The 18,644-nt window shown below is 45.4% G+C and overlaps 1 protein-coding gene across 2 annotated transcripts in view; it reads right to left on the bottom strand.

Annotated features, from left to right (window-relative positions):
• Dh44-r1 (Diuretic hormone 44 receptor 1) overlaps positions 1-11,176 on the bottom strand; it is a 67,468-nt gene extending 56,292 nt beyond the window's left edge. For both annotated transcript variants that reach the window (XM_078188737.1, XM_078188738.1), the window contains exon 1: positions 9,075-11,176. In XM_078188737.1, the coding sequence (XP_078044863.1) occupies positions 9,075-9,369 (295 nt within the window). In that variant the 5' untranslated portion in view covers positions 9,370-11,176. The remainder of the gene's footprint in view (positions 1-9,074) is intronic.
• Between the last annotated feature and the right edge of the window lie 7,468 nt (positions 11,177-18,644).

Raw genomic sequence — 18,644 nt, 5'->3', positions numbered from 1 at the left:
TTTGTCATTCACGAGTGGAATCTGAGATCACGTTCTTTTTCGTAACAATGATTTCACTTAGCCTCGAATATCATAAAACGATTGCACAGATTTTCATTCGAATCAATTTCAACACGGTCTCGTTAAACAAAGTTTAAATAACTATGCAACGAATTATGATTACGAACGGATAACTACGCGAACCGGATATAATGTCGCGACATCTTCGAATCGGAGCTAAAACAAACGGCTTTTTATTATTCCTGGCGGATTCTCCACCCCGAGGGCAATTCTTATTGCATCGGACAAGATACCGCGAAGGAAATGATCTCCGCGTCGATCGAAGGGGCGTGTTCGGCATCGGGATCATTCCCTGATTCCTTGAGACCGTTGTTAGCAGGGGTGGCAGGAGGGTTGGTCGCGTATCCCCGTGATTTATACCGGCGTCGCACGATACTCGGCGCGACCATAAGGGACGACGCGCGCGTACGCCGTGCCGCGCCCAGTGCTCGCGGATTCCGCAACGAGAATCGCGCGCGACCACCGCATCGGAGCGTAATATAATAACCGGCAGATTGGCCTTTACGATGGCCATTACGTATTCGACGATAGGCCGCTAAAAGCGAAATCTTTACGGAAAGGGAGCAGCTCTGTCGGGAGCAGCCTTCGACACCTTCGTGAATGTCAATCGATACCCACGGAAGAGCAATCGGGGTCACACTGCTATCGGTCGATTCCGGTTCCCAGCGATTGCCTTTCTTATTGCGTGCTTCTCCCCGCTGGAAGTACAGCATGAATTTCGAATAGCAAGTATTGCCGATCGGCGCCGCGAATATGCAACCGGTCGCGCGGCCGCGATGATTATTCACCATTCCCCGGGATCCGTTCTTTCCGGCAACCGAGCGTTTTTGAATACACTTTATCCGGGGAGATTTTATTTTTCTGGCTTGCGCTCCGGTTCGGTCTCGCAGAATATCGACGGGAAATGTCCCTCGAGCAGAATAAATAAGCTTCGGGAAGAAACGGCGGGACAACGAATTATGCAACTTTGATATTAGTTGGGTCAGGCTTTATTTTCCAGAGCGTCGTTTTCAGCGCGAGTTTGATTGAAATTCTTGATGAAAATGTTGCCGAACGGATGTTTTAAAGAAAAGCATAATAGAACAGAGCCGAATGCGTTATACGTTGTTTCTCGGTGCCGGACCGTTCGAATTTTATTTTCCTCTGCGCTCAGGCGCAGCGCGGCCTGTTTGTTTAAACCGTTGGAAATATCGGCGAATGCATGTTTGACGGAAGAAAATAATAAATAGGTCTGCCGAGAGCGGAGCGTATTATGTATTTTTGATACCGGTATAGTCAAATTCTATTTTTCTACAATATATTGGTTAAAGAATATTTCGAAGAGGAGAATAATAAAACAGTCTTGTCCCGGAGTAAATACGGTCCGAACCATTTTTCTTTGACTAACTCATCGGTTATCCGTGCAACAAGTGTCCACTTAATTTCTCTCTTCGTCAATTCTTCCGCGAAGACGGGAATTTATTCGAACATTTATTTAACGCTGCGGATTACGTTCCATTGATTATCTCGCGGCTGAAACGAGTGTTTGATCGTTTCGCGACGGAACACGCAATGCGTCGAGTCTACGTCGCTGACGGTATAAACTGAAGAACCGTCGAGTCATTCGACGTACTTTTATCGTCGTGACGAAGCGAAAAATACGAACGTACTATAAAAGGAGGAACCCATAGCGGTGGCTAGAATAGAAAATCGAAAATTCTGACATCTGACATTGATTGCTCTCCTAACAGTTCTCCTGTGTCATCGAGCGAGCCGGCTTAAGTGATTGCCGACTTTCTTTTTACATTTTGCAAGCGCTGCTTCCATTAGAATATTTATTCGATATATTTCTTTATCCTTTGTGAACAGTTTCAATGAACTATAATAGCGGGTCAGACTCCTGATAAATATTTAATGCTAGATACAATAAGAATATTACTAATTTCTTCTGAATCGAAATAAAATAGAATTCTTTTGTCATCAAAGTCTAGGAAACGGAAATAAATGCAGGCAATACAAAAGATAAAAGTATCTGGTCCTATTAAGGACAGTATTAAGGACTAATAGGTGCTAATCAACGCAGAGTGAAAAGGGCCGTAGTGGAAGGGTTTAATCGCTATTGTATCTCGGTGGATTCAGCGTTGATTGGCAGAATCCTCCAACTATATCCCGCCAAGTTCGAACGGCTTGCGGTTTATAGGATTTGTTTGTTTCTTGAAACGATCGCGCAGAGGGCAGAGGCTGACGCGCGATCGTTCATTGGCACTAGACAAGAACTCAATTAGAAAAGTAGCCGGCGGCAATTGGTCGTGCCAATGGCGCGCCGCGTGTTCAAGATCGAATCACGCGTACAGCGGTTCTCCGTTTACGATAGCAACGGCGACATCTTTCCCGATGAATATTCACGAGGGGATTTGGAAACCATTAGCGGCGGCGACACGCGTCGCTCGTTCGCTAATTAATTCCGCGATCCCCGGTGCCGCAATAACAAACCCGCGGCCCGGTCGTTGCGTCGAACACAATCGCGGTTTTATGTATTACCGCCGCCATCCAGCCCTTCTCGCTGCTTTCCAAACGAAATACGTCCAATTAACACTTCCACGGTTCGTCGTTCCCGCGTTGTTGTTCCGGAACGTGTAACAATGTTCGACGCGATTGGTGCCAGGCTCTGCTTCGCGTTCGATTAGGGCATACATTCCGGGGGAACGGCGTGTCGAGAACTCTTTTTTCATTTCGCAGGATGCAGCAGCACGTTGTCGCGCAGCATTCCCGCGAATCGCAGACGCGGCAATATATGATCTGCAGGAACGTTTCCGTTTTCGCAATATTAAATTCTGTGCAGGCCAGTTTCAGCACGGTTACGGTGAAGACAGTTTTGAAACGGGAACGGAGTTATTTATTTAATGTCGAGACCGTATTGAAATTCTTTCTATAGGAATTGGTTGGATGCCGATTTTAAAATGCATTAAATCTGTATGGTGTAGTGATAATTTAAAGAAATCGATAAGAATTTTTGTAAACTTGCTTTAAAAGTCAACGTGGAATCAATTAAATTATACAGCTTAACATATCAAATACGGAATTATAATTACCGTATGCAGGAAATACGCTCGAATCTGAGGCTAACTTGCGGTTCACGCGAATCTGTTCCCGACCAATTCGAAGACGGGCAATCACGGATGGCTGACAGAGGCAGGGAAAAATCGATAATCGACTAATTAACGGCAGCGAGTCGATTGTTAGCGCTCTGGTTACCCGCGAACGTCGGTGGAATCGCGATCGAGCCTGTCCGAAAATTCAAGAACACGTAACGGAGAAGACGTGGTCCGATTCCAGGCTGATCGTAATTACAGATACAAGCGTTGCACGGAACTCGGTCGTGTCTGTCTTTCTGTCTCTGTGTGTGTGTGTGTGTGTCCACGTGCCCTGCAGGTAGACGCTATCGCTCGTAATTAAACAGACTCCTAACAAGTAGGCTACTAATGGCGTAATAGTGTAACAATTTTTGTCAATGAGTTACTATCGGATAAGCGTAATCGATGCAATTTACAGCTTGGACATCTGATCCCAATATTGTTATATAATTCGCAACACAATTTTAAATTGTTAGCGACGAGTTTATGCAACAGTGTCGTACAAGAACGAGCTTAAAGGAAGCGTTTTTATATAGGGTGTCCCTAAATTTACTTACAGGAAATTTAGTCCTCAGGAAATGAGGAGTTCCTCGGGTCATTTGAAGTAACTTTTCCCTCAGCGCAAATACAATTCGCGGCTTAATTTGCGAGTTATTAACGAAAACCATTGGCCAATGAGAGGCGAGATTAATTGGCCGAGCTAACGAGCGAACGAAGGCCAGTTTCATTCATTGACTCGACTGTCTCGCGTTAGCAGATCTCGCCTCTTATTGGCCAGCATTTTTTTTTATTAATAACTCGTAAATAAAGCCGCGAAAAATATTTTTGGAAAAAAGTTGCAAACAATCTCAAGAACCTGTCATTTCGAACCGTCATTGATTGTACATGATTTTTTAAAGACTCTGTATAGTTACGCGCATAATGTAACAATATGCCTGCAACTTCCGGAATAAAAAAAGGACAGCTGTTGTTCTCTTTAAGTGACGTAATATTCGACGGACGATTTAATGAGTAAATAAAAGCGACTATTGGGAAAACAGTTCGACGATATACGCGTACGTGCATCCGACTAAGAGCTTTCCCGACGGTGGGTGTACGCGTGACCGATTCGAAACGCATAGAAATCGCGATCCGATATCCCTGTGATGGCCGGAAACGCGTGCGAGAGCTGGTTTTATAGATTTCACGGAGCGGGAGGATCATTAAAGCGGAAGCTACTCGCGCGTCAGAGAGACGTGCCGGCATTTACGAGCCACGAGAAAATTCCAGCTATCGATTCCTCCAGGCTTCTCTCTCTTTCTCTCTCTCCCTCTCTCTCTCTCCCTCTTCGCTACTCTACGAGAAGACGAACTGCCGAGGAACAGGAAAACGAGCGAACTGAAAAAAAAAATGTGAAAGCTCTATTTCCTGAAGCTGTTACACTCCTCTTTTACGTCTTCTGCTTTCTGTTTCTTCTGCCGAGAAGCGGAGCCGGAATTGTGCCCGTCTCTAAGTTAACCAACATTGATTTCGACGAATATACAGTAAACTGACCTTACCAAATTTTTCAGATATATTAATTTCATTTTGCAATTACTGAATCGTATCTATTCGCATCTATTTGTATTCGTCGACAAGTTATATCTTCGCGAATCAAATAAAAATGAAAGGAATAAAATACAACAAAGGATATGCCATATTTCCCGCGAACTTTTCGCCGTTTCAGTTCGCCCGGCTAATTTATACCGACTCTCGTAAATACGTATTTTCCTAAACACGTGTAATCCGACGTAACGATTATTAATCGCGTTCGTTCCGCAACAATGGCTTCTCCGCACATTGAATGAGATATAAAAATCGGTATAAATCGAAGTCCGCAGCGTCGTAGCTAAAACTTTTTCGTTCGATTACCGAACGGTCGCGATAAAGCCGGCAGAATAAAAAAAAAAACGAGGAACAAATTATAAAGGTGCGGGCGCGCCGAGCGCGGAAACGCGTAAAACGCATGAATAAATAATGTACGTACGACGGGGAGAAGCTGTCCCACATTTCAGCTGTGCAACATTTTTCTCTCTTTTTTTTCGTTTCCTCTTCCGCGGGAACAAGAGCTCATAATTTTTCCAATGTTTCGTTAGAAGAGCACGGAATATAGATGCTCGCGTTTCAAATATTTGGCGACGCGCGTCGACCGCTCCTCGTTTTCGGGACAAGTTTTCGCCGGAGATCGATCAGCCGCGGAAGATCTCGGAAGTGCCTCGCTACTTGTCGAAGCTGTTGTCGGGTGACCAATTTTCTGTGGGAGCGCGTCGCGAATATATTCGAGGAAAGAATCCCGTCGACGGGGCTCCATTGTCTGCGAAATCGACACGGAGAATTCGAAGGAGACTCGGCGCTGCGTGCGCGAGGACTTCTGTGTCTGTCCATTACTCACTGTTTCCACTTCAGCCCTGACCGCGACAAATGGTGGGCTCCCATTTTCTGTCGATACCCTCTTCTCTCTGGCAATATTAGTCAATCGAGAACCGCTCCCGTAATTCGAAAACGAGAAAGTCTTTTAGCGAAATCGATTTCCGCGGTACGAAACAAAGCGCTGAATTATTTGACGTGAATTCTTTTTAAAGACCATTTAATCCTTTGCACATGAAGAAGATTAATTTACAGGACATCTTACTGGAAAACTTGCATTAAATTTAACTATACATTTAACATTAAATTTATTTAATATAATACACGAATTTCTACCTGATAGCATCCTTAAAAAATTAATTTGTGTAATAAATTACCAGGAACTATTTAAAAAAGAATATTAGTTCAGATATCTTAAATAAAATAAATTAATCAATGAATTAATTTAACAATTAACGTCTGCCGTTTCTCGTTGACGAGAATTTCATAAATTAATAGGGAATCTTGGCATAAATCTGCTTCTGTAATACCATCTTTGGAGAATTAATTTGTGGTAGATTCCCGCTGAAGCCGATCTAATAATTCGCAAGAAAACTTGGCGCAGTGCAAATACAATAAATTAATTTCGAGCTGACGTGACCTCTCAAAATTAATTTACCCAGCACCATCGTTGCAAACCAATCTCAGTTTGTTCCGCGCACATATGTTAAATATAACAAATTAATTTCTACTTAGCGGTACGCATACTGGAATTAATTTGCGCGGAGATTATCTTTGAAAATCGATCTCGTTATTTACAAGTAAAATTGTCCACATATTATCTAGCTACAACAAATTAATGAACTGTGCTCGTCGTAATTAATTCATCGAAATTCCTGTTAGGAGTCGATCAAAACTTATTGTGAATTACATTAAGATTCCGCGAACTCTGATTCTGCGTAAAGATTTATTGATATAATAAATAATAAGAAGAATCCCCAGCGCATTAGCCGCAGCGATTCGAAACCCATTATATTAATAAATTCGTTTTGCCTTCACTGTCGAGCGAACAGTTCCTTACGTACGAGCTTTAATTAATTTATATATCACGTTTCATTCTTTGATCTCCATAGCCACCGGTAATAATAACGGCGAGCAAAATAGGGGGACAGATCAAAAAGATCTTGTCAACAATGATAACAAACGAAGAGCCAGGAGGCGTGTCGCTGATACGCCAGCAATTCCGACCCATTTTTCCCGAGCATCTCAATTCCAATTATCTCTTTCCATTCCACGCTTCTCGCGAAGGCGCGATATTTATTCGCTTGGCGTCGATATTCTTCGAACGATTATCTCGACCAGGTTGTTTTTCAATTTCACAGCACGAACGGATGAAATCGCTAGCTACGATAAAGTAGACACTTTCAGCTTCAATTTAAGGTACCTGAAGTTCAAATTGCTCCACGGGAAAGTTTTTGAAAACTCGCTTACAATCCAAAAATGAGCCCCAGCCGGCCTAATACCCCCGATAATATGATTCAAAAAATCATAAAAAAATCCCGGCCCGTTTTCCGGGAATGTACCTTCCGGGGTCGTAAAGTAGACACTTTTAGCTTCAATTTAAGGTACCTGAAGTTCAAATTGCTCCACGGGAAAGTTTTTGAAAACTCGCCTACAATCCAAAAATGAGCCCCAGACGGCCTAATACCCCCGATAATATGATTCAAAAAATCATAAAAAAATCCCGGGCCGTTTTCCGGGAATGTACCTTCCGGGGTCGTAAAGTAGACACTTTCAGCTTCAATTTCAGGTACCTGAAGTTCAAATTTCTCCACGGGAATGTTTTTGAAAACTCGCCTACATTTCAAAAATGAGCCCCAGACGGCCTAATAACCCCGATACTATGATTCAAAAAATCATAAAAAAATCCCGGGACGTTTTACGGCAATGTACCTTCCGGTGTCGTAAAGTAGACACTTTTAGCTTCAATTTAAGGTGCCTGAAGTTCAAATTGCTCCACGGGAAAGTTTTTGAAAACTCGCCTACAATCCAAAAATGAGCCCCAGACGGCCTAATACCCCCGATAATATGATTCAAAAAATCATAAAAAAATCCCGGGCCGTTTTCCGGGAATGTACCTTCCGGGGTCGTAAAGTAGACACTTTCAGCTTCAATTTAAGCTATCTAGGATCAAAATTGATCCACGGGAACATGCTAAAAAATTCGCCCAAACTTGAAAAATGAGTTTCAGACCGCCTGGACCATCGAATGGTTGCTTAAAAAATTCATAAAACTGACTATTCGAATAATGGTCTCCATTGTACGTCGAAGTTCGTCCTTCGTTTTATTATTTTTTTACTAGGTTAATTATTCAGCCGACAGAAACAATATACAGAAATTATTGAGCGAGCTATTTCGATGGAATTGTCGTACGACGCCTAAATATAATATCATTCGTTTCGTATAATTATGCATCTCGATCCTAACAGGGGCGGGGTTCCTATCGAGACCGTTTATTACTTAGTTATTCGATACCGGTGGCCACGGTTGGTTACTGTTTAATTAATATCAATATCAAAACGCTATTATTTGCTAACAATCAGTTTCGAATTTCGTTAGAGCAACGAAGAAGTGAAGATGATACTGTTTTACATGAGTAAAACGATCGCCGACCGAACAATCGACGCTAATACGCAAAAATAATTCGTGCTTCGGAAATTATAATATGCAGATCGATTGCATAATTTAAATTAATTTGACGGCTATTGGTAATGATTCGCTGCGCCGATGACAAACGGAAGAGCAAATGCACCGGAAAATATGTCAAATTCGTCGAACTGATGAGACGATTCATTTAAAATTTAGTCAAATAAACGTTGCTGGCGGAACGAGGCAGTTAATAATAAATTAACATGAACAGAACCGAACTAATTAATTTCTAATAACTTTCTGCGAAAACTGCTATGCGAAGTTCCACGTCAAAATCATTTCAGGTAAACCTCTGAGTACAAGTAACCGCGTTTAACTCTTCACTGTTTAAAGTGCCTTTCAACATAATTGAATTTTTCCTTTGCGAATCACTAGCGGACTGCATTTGTATGCAAACCTAAGAGATTTTGCTTCTAAAAATCTACGATCTCTAAAAAAATGCTATCTTTTAAAAAAATATTTATATAACGTTCCTACAGCTTGAATAATTAATAACCCGACTCAATGGTTAATTCGATAAGAAATAAACAAATTAAAAGTGGTAGCTAAAAGCCTGAGAACTGCCCTCGGAATAAAACCGCCGGAATTTCGTCGCTGGTGGACCCTCCAACGGACGAATCCCGTCCGAAAAAAGCCTCTTCATCGATGGATTAAAAATGCAAAATAAAAATGCGCCATGCATCGGAGGTACCAATAACCTCGATGCAAAGCGAACCAAATCAAGTGCAGTAAAAACAAGAAGAGTAAAAAGAAAAAAGGGAAAAATGTCCTGGGAAGCTGGTGAACGAACTAGCGTGCCGCGCATGCATACGTAATGTTGTTACTCACGTGTGCTGTCGTACCGGATGCCGTTTAGCTCCTCGATACAGGACAAGGTGGCCAGAGTCCCCGGCGGCGTCCTGGGCCAGCAGAGCAACGAGTCCCAGTTAATTTCGCATCCCTGTTGCTCGTCCTCCGGCACCTTCCCGCGGGACAGCCGCTCCATTTTTTCGCGCTGGCTCAGCTCGAGGCACGTTAACGCCTCGGCGCTGCGCGACTCGCTCATCAGCTTGTTAATATGGTTCAACGCCCTCACCACGTAATTATCACTGTCCATGGTCTCGTTTCCCTCCAGCGAGGTCATGATCCTCGAGATCGTCTCCACTGGTCGAAATTAAACGGCGCACTGTGTCACCTTCTTTCACCTGCACCCTCGAAACCCAGTTTCACTGTCACGGCTGAGAAACAATACAGCGGGCCAACTTTGCTTATTAATTAATTGTTATTAATATATCGGTTCCATCAACAGTGTCTACTGCGCCCTAGCCTGCGTTTTAATTAAACCTTTGATTCCTTTCCATGTACTAAAATATACGCGTACCGCTTCCAATAATATTTCTCCCGGTTTCAATGTTAAAATGGATGCCTGGACAGGACACTCGACGTATCGCAATGTTAATTAAGATGGCCGGAAGTTTCTCGTAACAATTCGCAACAGTATGTTTCTGAATCCTCGGGGTACACAAACGTAATTCTCCGAAGCTTCCGGGCGCAGTATTAATCTCCTCTGATTACACCTTGTCGTTCTCTATGATTTCTAAATCCCAGCTGTCGCCTACCGTTTGCCAGCACTCCGACACGAGGCTGGACGTTGGACTTTATTAATTGCAACAGCAAAATCCTCGGGGCAGCAACTTCCGGCAATATTTTTTCCCCGGCCCACGGGAATACAGTCTTAATCCCGGCCACTGGAATCCTGTCTCTCCTCGATGATTTCAGAGGGCTAGGCTCTCCTTACCGTTTACAAGGCTCCGGTGGCATACCAAAAACACGGCGTAAGAACGCGTTAATTAGAGAAGCCAGGATTCGCGTCACGAGCTACCGCGAACCTGCGGCGACTTTCAAACGATCTCTATACGCCCCGGCGATTATTCGACGTATTCTTCTCTCGGAACCCGGGTCGAAGATTCTCCGACCGCGGATCCTCGGGTCTACCTTCGATCCTCCGTCCCTCAAAGGAGGGTCGCGCGGTTAATCCCAGCAGAATCCTTCTGCCAGGGCTCAGGAGTTCGACGGAGGGGAGGATTAAGGAGGCAAACGTTCGATGCTCCCGATGTCCTTAACGATCCTCTTGATTGCCTCCGGCTGCAAACACCGCTTCTAAAAAAGACGGTGAATCTTCGCGCCCCACCTTATTGCTTCTTCGAACGACTCCCGAAACGGGCGGATCAGTGAATTTCGGGATTTAGATGCGACAGGTTAATTCACCGAGTCGTTGCCCTTCGCGCGAAGGGTTCGCCAGACGGATAGTCGCGAGGCTCAACGACCTCCGGTATCGATCCTCTGCCAATGGGATTGAGGAGAATCGACTCTCGTTCCATTCATGTTCATAACACTGTATACGCTTTACATTAAAGTTCGTTGCTAACGCGAGACAATAGCGGCGTTTCCACGAGCGCGCCACGAGCCTGCGCGAGCTACACCGGGTTCCAAACCATCTCGGACAGATCTTCGGTAACTGTCCAACTCCTCAGGGTCGCGCGAAACAAAAGGCGCTGTCCCGGCTGCTGTCACGATTTGACAGGGCGGAACTATCCGCGGGACAAACTTCTACGGAACTTCGTCAACCTTCGAATGTGAACACACACTCGGACCCGAAGACTCTCTCTCTCTCTCTCTCTCTTCCTTCGCTGAATCCACGGTTTTCCAAAGGCACTCCCGTTCGCGAGGAATCGCGCTCCGGGAACGCAGCGACCTGGGCGAGCTTCTATAATCAGGGTTTAATAGCTTCCGGAAACGAGTTTCGAAACTTTACTCGCCTCCGGAATCCATCTGTCTGCTGACTGGCCGATCCGCGCGATCCAAGCGCTTCGTCGATCTTCAAACCATCCGCCGCTCGGAGCTGATCGCTCGGATAGGTTCGAACGACATTGATTTTCGTTCATACAGAAGTTACACCGTAGCTCCTTGGTGAAAGCGCTCGGAGATGTTCTGCGTGCTTTTTCAAGATGGAAACACGAATTTCTTTAATTTTAATTCAATTGTTCGTGAAAGGTGGAACTCTCTCAGTCCTCCAATCTCTTCTAATTTTCCTGTAATTAATAGTAAATTGTAGGCAGGTATATTTATCGTTCAAATAGCTTCTCCTAATTTCTCTGCATCGCACTAACAAGCTTTAGACAATCTGTGAAGCTATAACAACAATTAGTAATAAATAGGGAACAGTTTGGACTGCATTTGTTAGGCTTTGGCGTCCATGTTTCAACACTCGAGTTATTACTATTAAACAATCTATTGCGATCTGTCAGCAGTTAGTAGCGGATTAAAGTCGAGCTATCTACCTGATGCTCGATCCGCCTGTTACCACACCTAAATACTTTACACGTAATGACTTATTTGTGCGCGCGTTAGACCACATTCATGGGTAATTCACTGCTCAGACGGCTTTGTTCGAAATTTCCTTTACACTTCTAATAGCTACTTCGCTAATAATAAGCAGCTTACAAGCAGTTAGCAGTAATGGTAGCAATTAGTGCCTAGTCCAGATCCATTGAGAACGTTTCAAAGCGACAGGGATCGGAAAACAATCAAGAACGTTGGTCGACATTTTACAACGTCGCTGATTATTAAGCGCACTTTGAAGTTTAGATCGTGTTTTCCGATCAATTCCGCGTTATCGATACGTCTTCTTTGATATTCGCGAGTCGGCAGGAATTAGGGTCGAGCCCTGTGACGATCAAAGACGGTTTAAAGCCGATAGAATGAGTTTCGATGCGTCCAGTCCACCGGAAAACCTCCTGGCCGTCTATCTGGCACGGCAGAGTAGCTCAATCACACGTGGCCATCTCTTTTTCTCCGCTTTAGAGGACACTTTCTTGTCGCATTCACTGAATAGACTGCCTCCCCTAACTTCCTCGAAGCTTTCAGCACAGTGTTAGTAGGCGACACTAAGCAATTTGTAAAGAGGAGATGGCAGCGAGTTGATTGAATTGAAATGGTCGGAAGCAGTTCGAAGCGGTCGCAGTTAAAAGAGCGTTCCAGCTATCCCGGAGCCACAGCGTTCAATCTTGAGCATCGAACGATCCTTTCGCCACGTTGACGGACTGTATAGACCGTATATACCACCAGGCTGTATAGGCTGCTCGCTCTAATCGAACGATCGTTCGTATATTGGCACCACGGAAATCAATCCCCTTTAGCAACACCTGCGAAGCCGATCAGCTTTCTATGCAAGCCAATCGCAGTGAATTTCAAGCAGGCAATCCAAGAAAGGACGACGTAAGAAGGAGAAGAAAGAGAAGTTGATCAGAGAAAACCACCTGTCCGCTTGTTGAACCGTCTTCTCTCGGCTTCACCCCACGTGTCCTATCCCTCTGTTCCCGCGAGACGTTCGCGCGCACTCTCTCGCGGACTCGCGATCTCTCGGTCACGCTCGCGGCACTCGCGTCGCCGATTTCGTAGGAACTCGGCAGCGTTCGGCCAGGGTGCGACCGGCGGGGATCAAAAGACGACACACAGTCGGCGGAGCTCTCGTGTTTTCGGCTGTCTGCCGGCGAGCAGTGACACGCGACTGCCAGCGGCACGTGCTACCAACCGTGGCAGAGACCACCCACGAGAGAAAGGGAGGGAGAGTTCTCGCGCCTGTCCCGAGGAAGCTGCGTCGCGACGCCTCTCGTCGAGCCGACGGCTGCGGCGTCCTGATCTGCTTCTGGTCTCTGCTCCTGGTCCGCTCCTGACCTCCACCTGGTCACCTCGCACGGGGTCCGTCAACGGCCGCGCGGTACCGTGCACCTGCCTTTCGATATGGATTCCCAGGTGCACTTGGAGCGGTCTTCTGCCCGAGGAGGAGCATGCGCCAGCATCCTCCCGTGCTCCTCTTCCCCGCGGAGCTTGTTCTCTTCGGCTTTTCGCTTCGCTAGCCGGACGACGCGGACCTGAAAAAAAAAGAAAACTGTGACTCTCGATGGAGATTTTTCATAGTCTGTTGCGCAAACTTAAATATTTGCCGGGGATTCCGGCGGTGGTTAATTCACGTCTTTGTAGAGGACTCTGCCGATTTTTCCGCCCCCCCTCCGGCAAATCAAAATCTTGCCGACAGTTTCTGTGTACCTTGGGGCAATAGCTTCTGGCTGTTTAGAACTGTCAGCGAACGCTGGAAATGTTTGCCGGATTCGCAGTTACAAGCCGCAGTGTCTGGCGCTGTTTAGATACCCTCGTTCATTTAGTTACCCAGATAGCCTTGCCGCTGTGCGAGCATAGATGCTTCTCTATTGGTCGGAATAATATGAAATGTCCGGCGTTTCACTCGCCAAGAGTGTTCCTATTGACCCTATGCAGGTCGTCGATCGGAAAAATTTATTTACAAATCGGCAGACACCTAAATACGGGCGTACCATGTCTCTTACGATATGAAGATTATTTATTAATTGTTTATTATAAATTACTCGCGCATACGGAATGCGCGATGATTGGGGCGTAATGAACTCGCAGCGACTGAAGTATTTGATAAAGGGTCGAGAATGTTTTAATGAAACAAAGTGAACAATCCCTCGATACATCCAATTACCTCGCCCATTGTATCCAGCTCGCCGTAACCTAAAACAAGCCGTCTCCGTTCCTCGAATTTTTCATCAGCAAAAACAGTCATTACGCATTCCCCAGCTTGTTCCGAACTCTCGCAGCCATATTTAACAAACTCTAGTTTTAAATACCGGCTTGTCGGCTTCGCATCCAATTAACCGTCCCATTTGTTCCACGATCAATTATTTTTATTCAACCGTTCCATAGGAATAACTGCAGCCGTCGAGCGTCGAGGATTATCGCTCGACGAATTTCGGCGGCGCACTTGTAACAAATTTACGAAGTAGGCGAAATTGAAAATGGTAATTAACGTGTCCGAAATTAATATTTCCGATTGCCGTGGAGGTTGCCGATGATCGATCCGATTCCCGATTGATTCCCCGGCTGCGCCAACCTCGGTTTCATCGGCCATACATTATCTATTCGTTTGTTCAGGTTTCGTTCATTGCGTTTCCCCGATGGAAGCCCTCCGTCGTCTCTCTAATGAAATGTTCGCAATGACAATGAAGACCGATATCTTTCCCTGTCCCGTCCTTAACGCAAGTCGGAATCCCCTCGGCGGAGCGGCGGGCCGCTTCACGGCGGCAATATCTTTCAAATTGCTAAGAAATAAAAGGCAGATATATACCGTCGGGCTTATATTCGAGCCCTGTTCACTCGCGAGCAATATCTTTCACGACCCCGGCGCGACGACGATTCCTCGAATAGTTGTAACCTTCGTGCGCGACGATTGATTTCGCTAGCCGACTTTCCCGCGAGAGACCCCGCCATTGTCCCGTTACAGCCGTGATCTTTTACTTCTACGCCGAACTTACCGGCACTCATTAACCCTTAATAGCCCCCGGTGAGCGGAGCTATTAACTGAGCGATGACTCTACTTTCGCCGGAGTTTGAAAATCGCCGTTTAATCGTTCGATCTTTCGCTGGAAATAGACGATTCGGCAAACAGAGCGCTTCGAACGAGTTCGCGAAATTAATAAGAGAAGACATTTTTACCTCTGTTTTCTAAAGGGCCGCGATCGAAATCAATTTAAATTCCCGAACATTTACGACGCCTCGGTTTTCTAAGCGCGCCATTTGCTCCGATCGAAACGTCGCGAGCGAGGATTAAGGTCTCGAACGATGCTTCGAATGGTATTCCGAATGGTACCTAAAACTGTACCTAGAACGGTACTTGAAACGGCGCTCGGTATGGTACCGCGTATGCCAGGAGTCGAGAGCGAGCGATTGGCCGCGCTCCGCCGGCTACCATAATTTATAACGGCGCGGCGGGCTCGGCAGCGGGGGTGCGGCGAGCTAGAAAAAGCACTCCGCCGATCCTTGTGCTCCGCTGTAAAATCGATCCGAGGATTACACTATAAATTTTTCAATCATACCGGAGCACAGGGTTTTTGTTTGCGCCCCGGCAACGCCATCGGGGCCGGCGCGAAATACTAACAAAGGGAACCGGTTGAAACGGATATTTCGCGATAGGTCCGCGCGTAAATTGTAAACGGGCCGGTGTTCGCCCGTACGTTTCTGCCTTGTAAAACCATCTCGCCGCTCGACCGAGTATTTTTCCCCCGCAAAAACCGGGGACGTTCATTTACAGCGCCGTGGGTTCCTCGTTCGAACCGCCGAACGGAAACACTTTGTCTTACTCTCTGTTTTTGGTTCGTCGCGCGTTTCGGAAATACCCGCGGCCGCCGGCGCTTTTTAAAAATCCGCTGCACGCTGGTAACATTAACTTTAGGTTGGCCAGGAATTTACTTAAACCCTTTGACGGTGGTTGCGGAGGCTTCGATGGAAATATTGGAATGCAAACGCTGGGCTCGCTGGAAAAAATGGCTGTAACTTTTTGCGATACGCGGGCTACGCAAACTCTGGGCCAACTGGGTGTTTTGTTGAACCTTGCTGGCTGGTTTGATATCTAAATAAAAATAGCGGCGATGGCTTTTAAAACCCACATTATGAAACATTAATGAGCAATAGGGTAAGAATATTTTTATAAAACGTGAATTCTCCCTAATTAAGTTAGAGAATGTGAATAAAAATGGAATTAAACTTGGGAAGAGGAATTAATTATTCGAATAATTCTCTAATTGTTAATAATTATAAAAGCATGTCGCAAGGCTCGAGTTATTGTCTCCCCTGCCCTCAAATTACTTTATTTTCAATATCTGCGTCAAGTTTTATCGAGCGCTCGTTTCGACATTTTCTCGAGACGATAAAAATAAAGCGTATTATAAATTTCGCAGCGGCTGTGTAAATTTTAGTCGCTACAACTGTTAACAGTCCAAAAGTTCACACATCCATCGGTACATTTTCCGTGGGAAGATCGTGTTTCAGCAAACAAGCGATCGAATATTTTCGAGCGTGTCGGTGTAGGAGGAAAATAGAAAACTGGAAACGGTAACGTGATTTTAGGGCTTGCTCTCTCCTAAAAGACCAAATAGAAAGGGAGAGAGAGAGAGAGAGAGAGAGAGAGAGAGTGGGAGGGAGTGAGAGGTCAGGAGCAAAAATTGTGCAATTCCGTCGATACCTTCCGGAAGTTTATAAGGTTTCGAGAAGGTCTAAACATTTTCCACCCCCGTGGGTTTCTATCGGCGTTTTTCATCGACCGGCAATATTTCCCCGAGCAAATGCTCCAAATAAGAATCGCGCGATGTTAATGGGGTTTTCGAGTAGCGGCTGGTTGCGTGCTGGCCACCGAGAGCACGAGATCATGGGGATTTAGATAACGCGTGTGCTTACGCAAGGCTTTCGATTTTAGGGGATCGATCGCGGTATAGCAGGAGCTCGCCGTGTGTGCCCCCCATGACTGAAATATTCAGAAACTCGTTCTCGTTTAATATGCAAAAGGATCGGAATAAAAGCGTCGAAGAGACACGGGACCGCGAGACCAGCTGATAAATGGAAGAAAGAGTTTGTCGCGCGGTTTACCGCCTGAAAAAATGAAAATACGCTTTCATCTAAGATTAAAATCTGTGTCGAGTTACTGCAGAGTCAAAAATATCCTTCACCGTTATTTCCCACCGCGCAGCTTCATCTTCCACCTACCGAGTCAGCGCTGCGAGTGCAATTTTTCTAATAAAAGATTCAACCCTTTGCACTCGACGCAATTGTAACTGTAATTCTGACTTACAATTTTTCCATTCATATATGACAGAGTGCACTTTACGCGTATGAAAATGAGTCTTGTCACTCATGCAACAGTCACGCTTACAACAATTTTTTAAATCTGACTTTGACAGTATATGTTAAAATTATTTTGGAACGTGATATAATTTTATATATATTTTTATTCTTTCATTTATTGTTACAAGAATAAAATTTGTTCGATGCTTCTCGAGCTAACTTTTAGCAACGACTATGACCGCACGGTCGGAAGAAAAATCGTACAGCCGTTCATTAAGAAGTGTTAATTAACCGACTTCCAGCCGGAAGAAATATACAGCGGGAAATAAAGGGGTGTAAAATTTGTCACCGTCGATGTAAAACACTTTGCACCCCGGCGGAAAAGGTTAATTTGCGGAGCCACGTTAATTGGACATTAATTAGTCCCAGTTTCCCGGAGAAGTGCACTCTGCTAAAATCTTAATGCCGCGCGGCGCGCTAAATTTCTATCTGCACGCCGGGAACACGTGAAAAATGGCGGACCACCGACACCGGGTCTAAAGTAATTAAATAGATACTTTTAAATCTCTCGTATCGAATATTTGCACGGGCATCACGGGTCGCGACGCGAAAGATAAATAAATCTGGAATCCAACGAGCCCCTCCCATATGTTCGTGTTTGCACGATGCATAATTATCGCCGTGACATTCGGAAAAAATTCCAGGGAAAAATGCAGCCGCGCTTTTGCTGCATATGCGATCGGGAATCCGTCGTGTCCTTTACTAACGAATCACGATCATTTTAAACAACTGTCACCGCGATATCACCGACAGCATTTGAACCCTTCCGCGAATTTTATCGAATTCAGAAATTTCGTTCCGGGAATTCTCGAGTCGCGCGATATAATGATTTTTAAGTCGCGAGTTTTATAATGCTACGACAGAAAAAAAATCGAATTTAAGCTTCAATTCACAGCGAATTGAAGCGTCCCCGAAGCCATTGGCAAATTTCATTAACCACTTTGTATTATTAACCAACTCGTACGGTTTAAGTTGTAATCAGAAAATTACTATTTCACCGAAACGATCCCGGTACAGTGATCTCGAATGGTCGCACGGAGCGCCATTCGAGCGCAAATGGGTCCGAGCATTTAATTCATCGGCGCCGCGCTGCAAGATCAAAATTAGATGGAAGTATGCGAGAGGATGGCAATTAATAATTTACGTTCAATTCCTGGCGGGCTTGGATACGGAGCTTCAAAGGCCTGTTTCGAACCTTCATTGGCCACCTGTGGCATCTTCTACGGCCGCCGTTCGAGTCTACGTCTACCTGCCCGCGGAGCACGGTTCAACAGAAACGTTCAAGTAGCCATCAATTTTTGAATACTCGAGCAGCCGCGGTCGTATAACTTCTCTCGATGGGGTTTTCGGGCACCCTCCCCCCCCCCCCCCCCCCATAAGATAAGCCGGGGCTTGACCCTCTCTCCCAGGCATAACAGTGTTTCACGATAATAATTTTCTTGATAACTTCATGCCCGGAACGCGGGGATCCATTCCGATCAGAGATTCCACGAGCATTGTCCAACTAGAGTCGCGACCCTAGTTCTCCCCCCGGTGGGGACGGTGTAGCCCTCAGTAACCCATAGTAACCCCCGGCGACCATAAGCTGACGCTCCTCGAGAGAAATGGGGCAGGGTTAACCCGGTTACAGCGGGTTACAGGCGTTGCATACGTAACTATGAT

This window comes from Augochlora pura, chromosome 8 (assembly GCF_028453695.1).
Source record: "Augochlora pura isolate Apur16 chromosome 8, APUR_v2.2.1, whole genome shotgun sequence".
Taxonomy (NCBI): domain Eukaryota; kingdom Metazoa; phylum Arthropoda; class Insecta; order Hymenoptera; family Halictidae; genus Augochlora; species Augochlora pura.
Note: the sequence above shows the minus strand (reverse complement) of the source record. Positions and strands in the feature narration are given on the sequence as shown.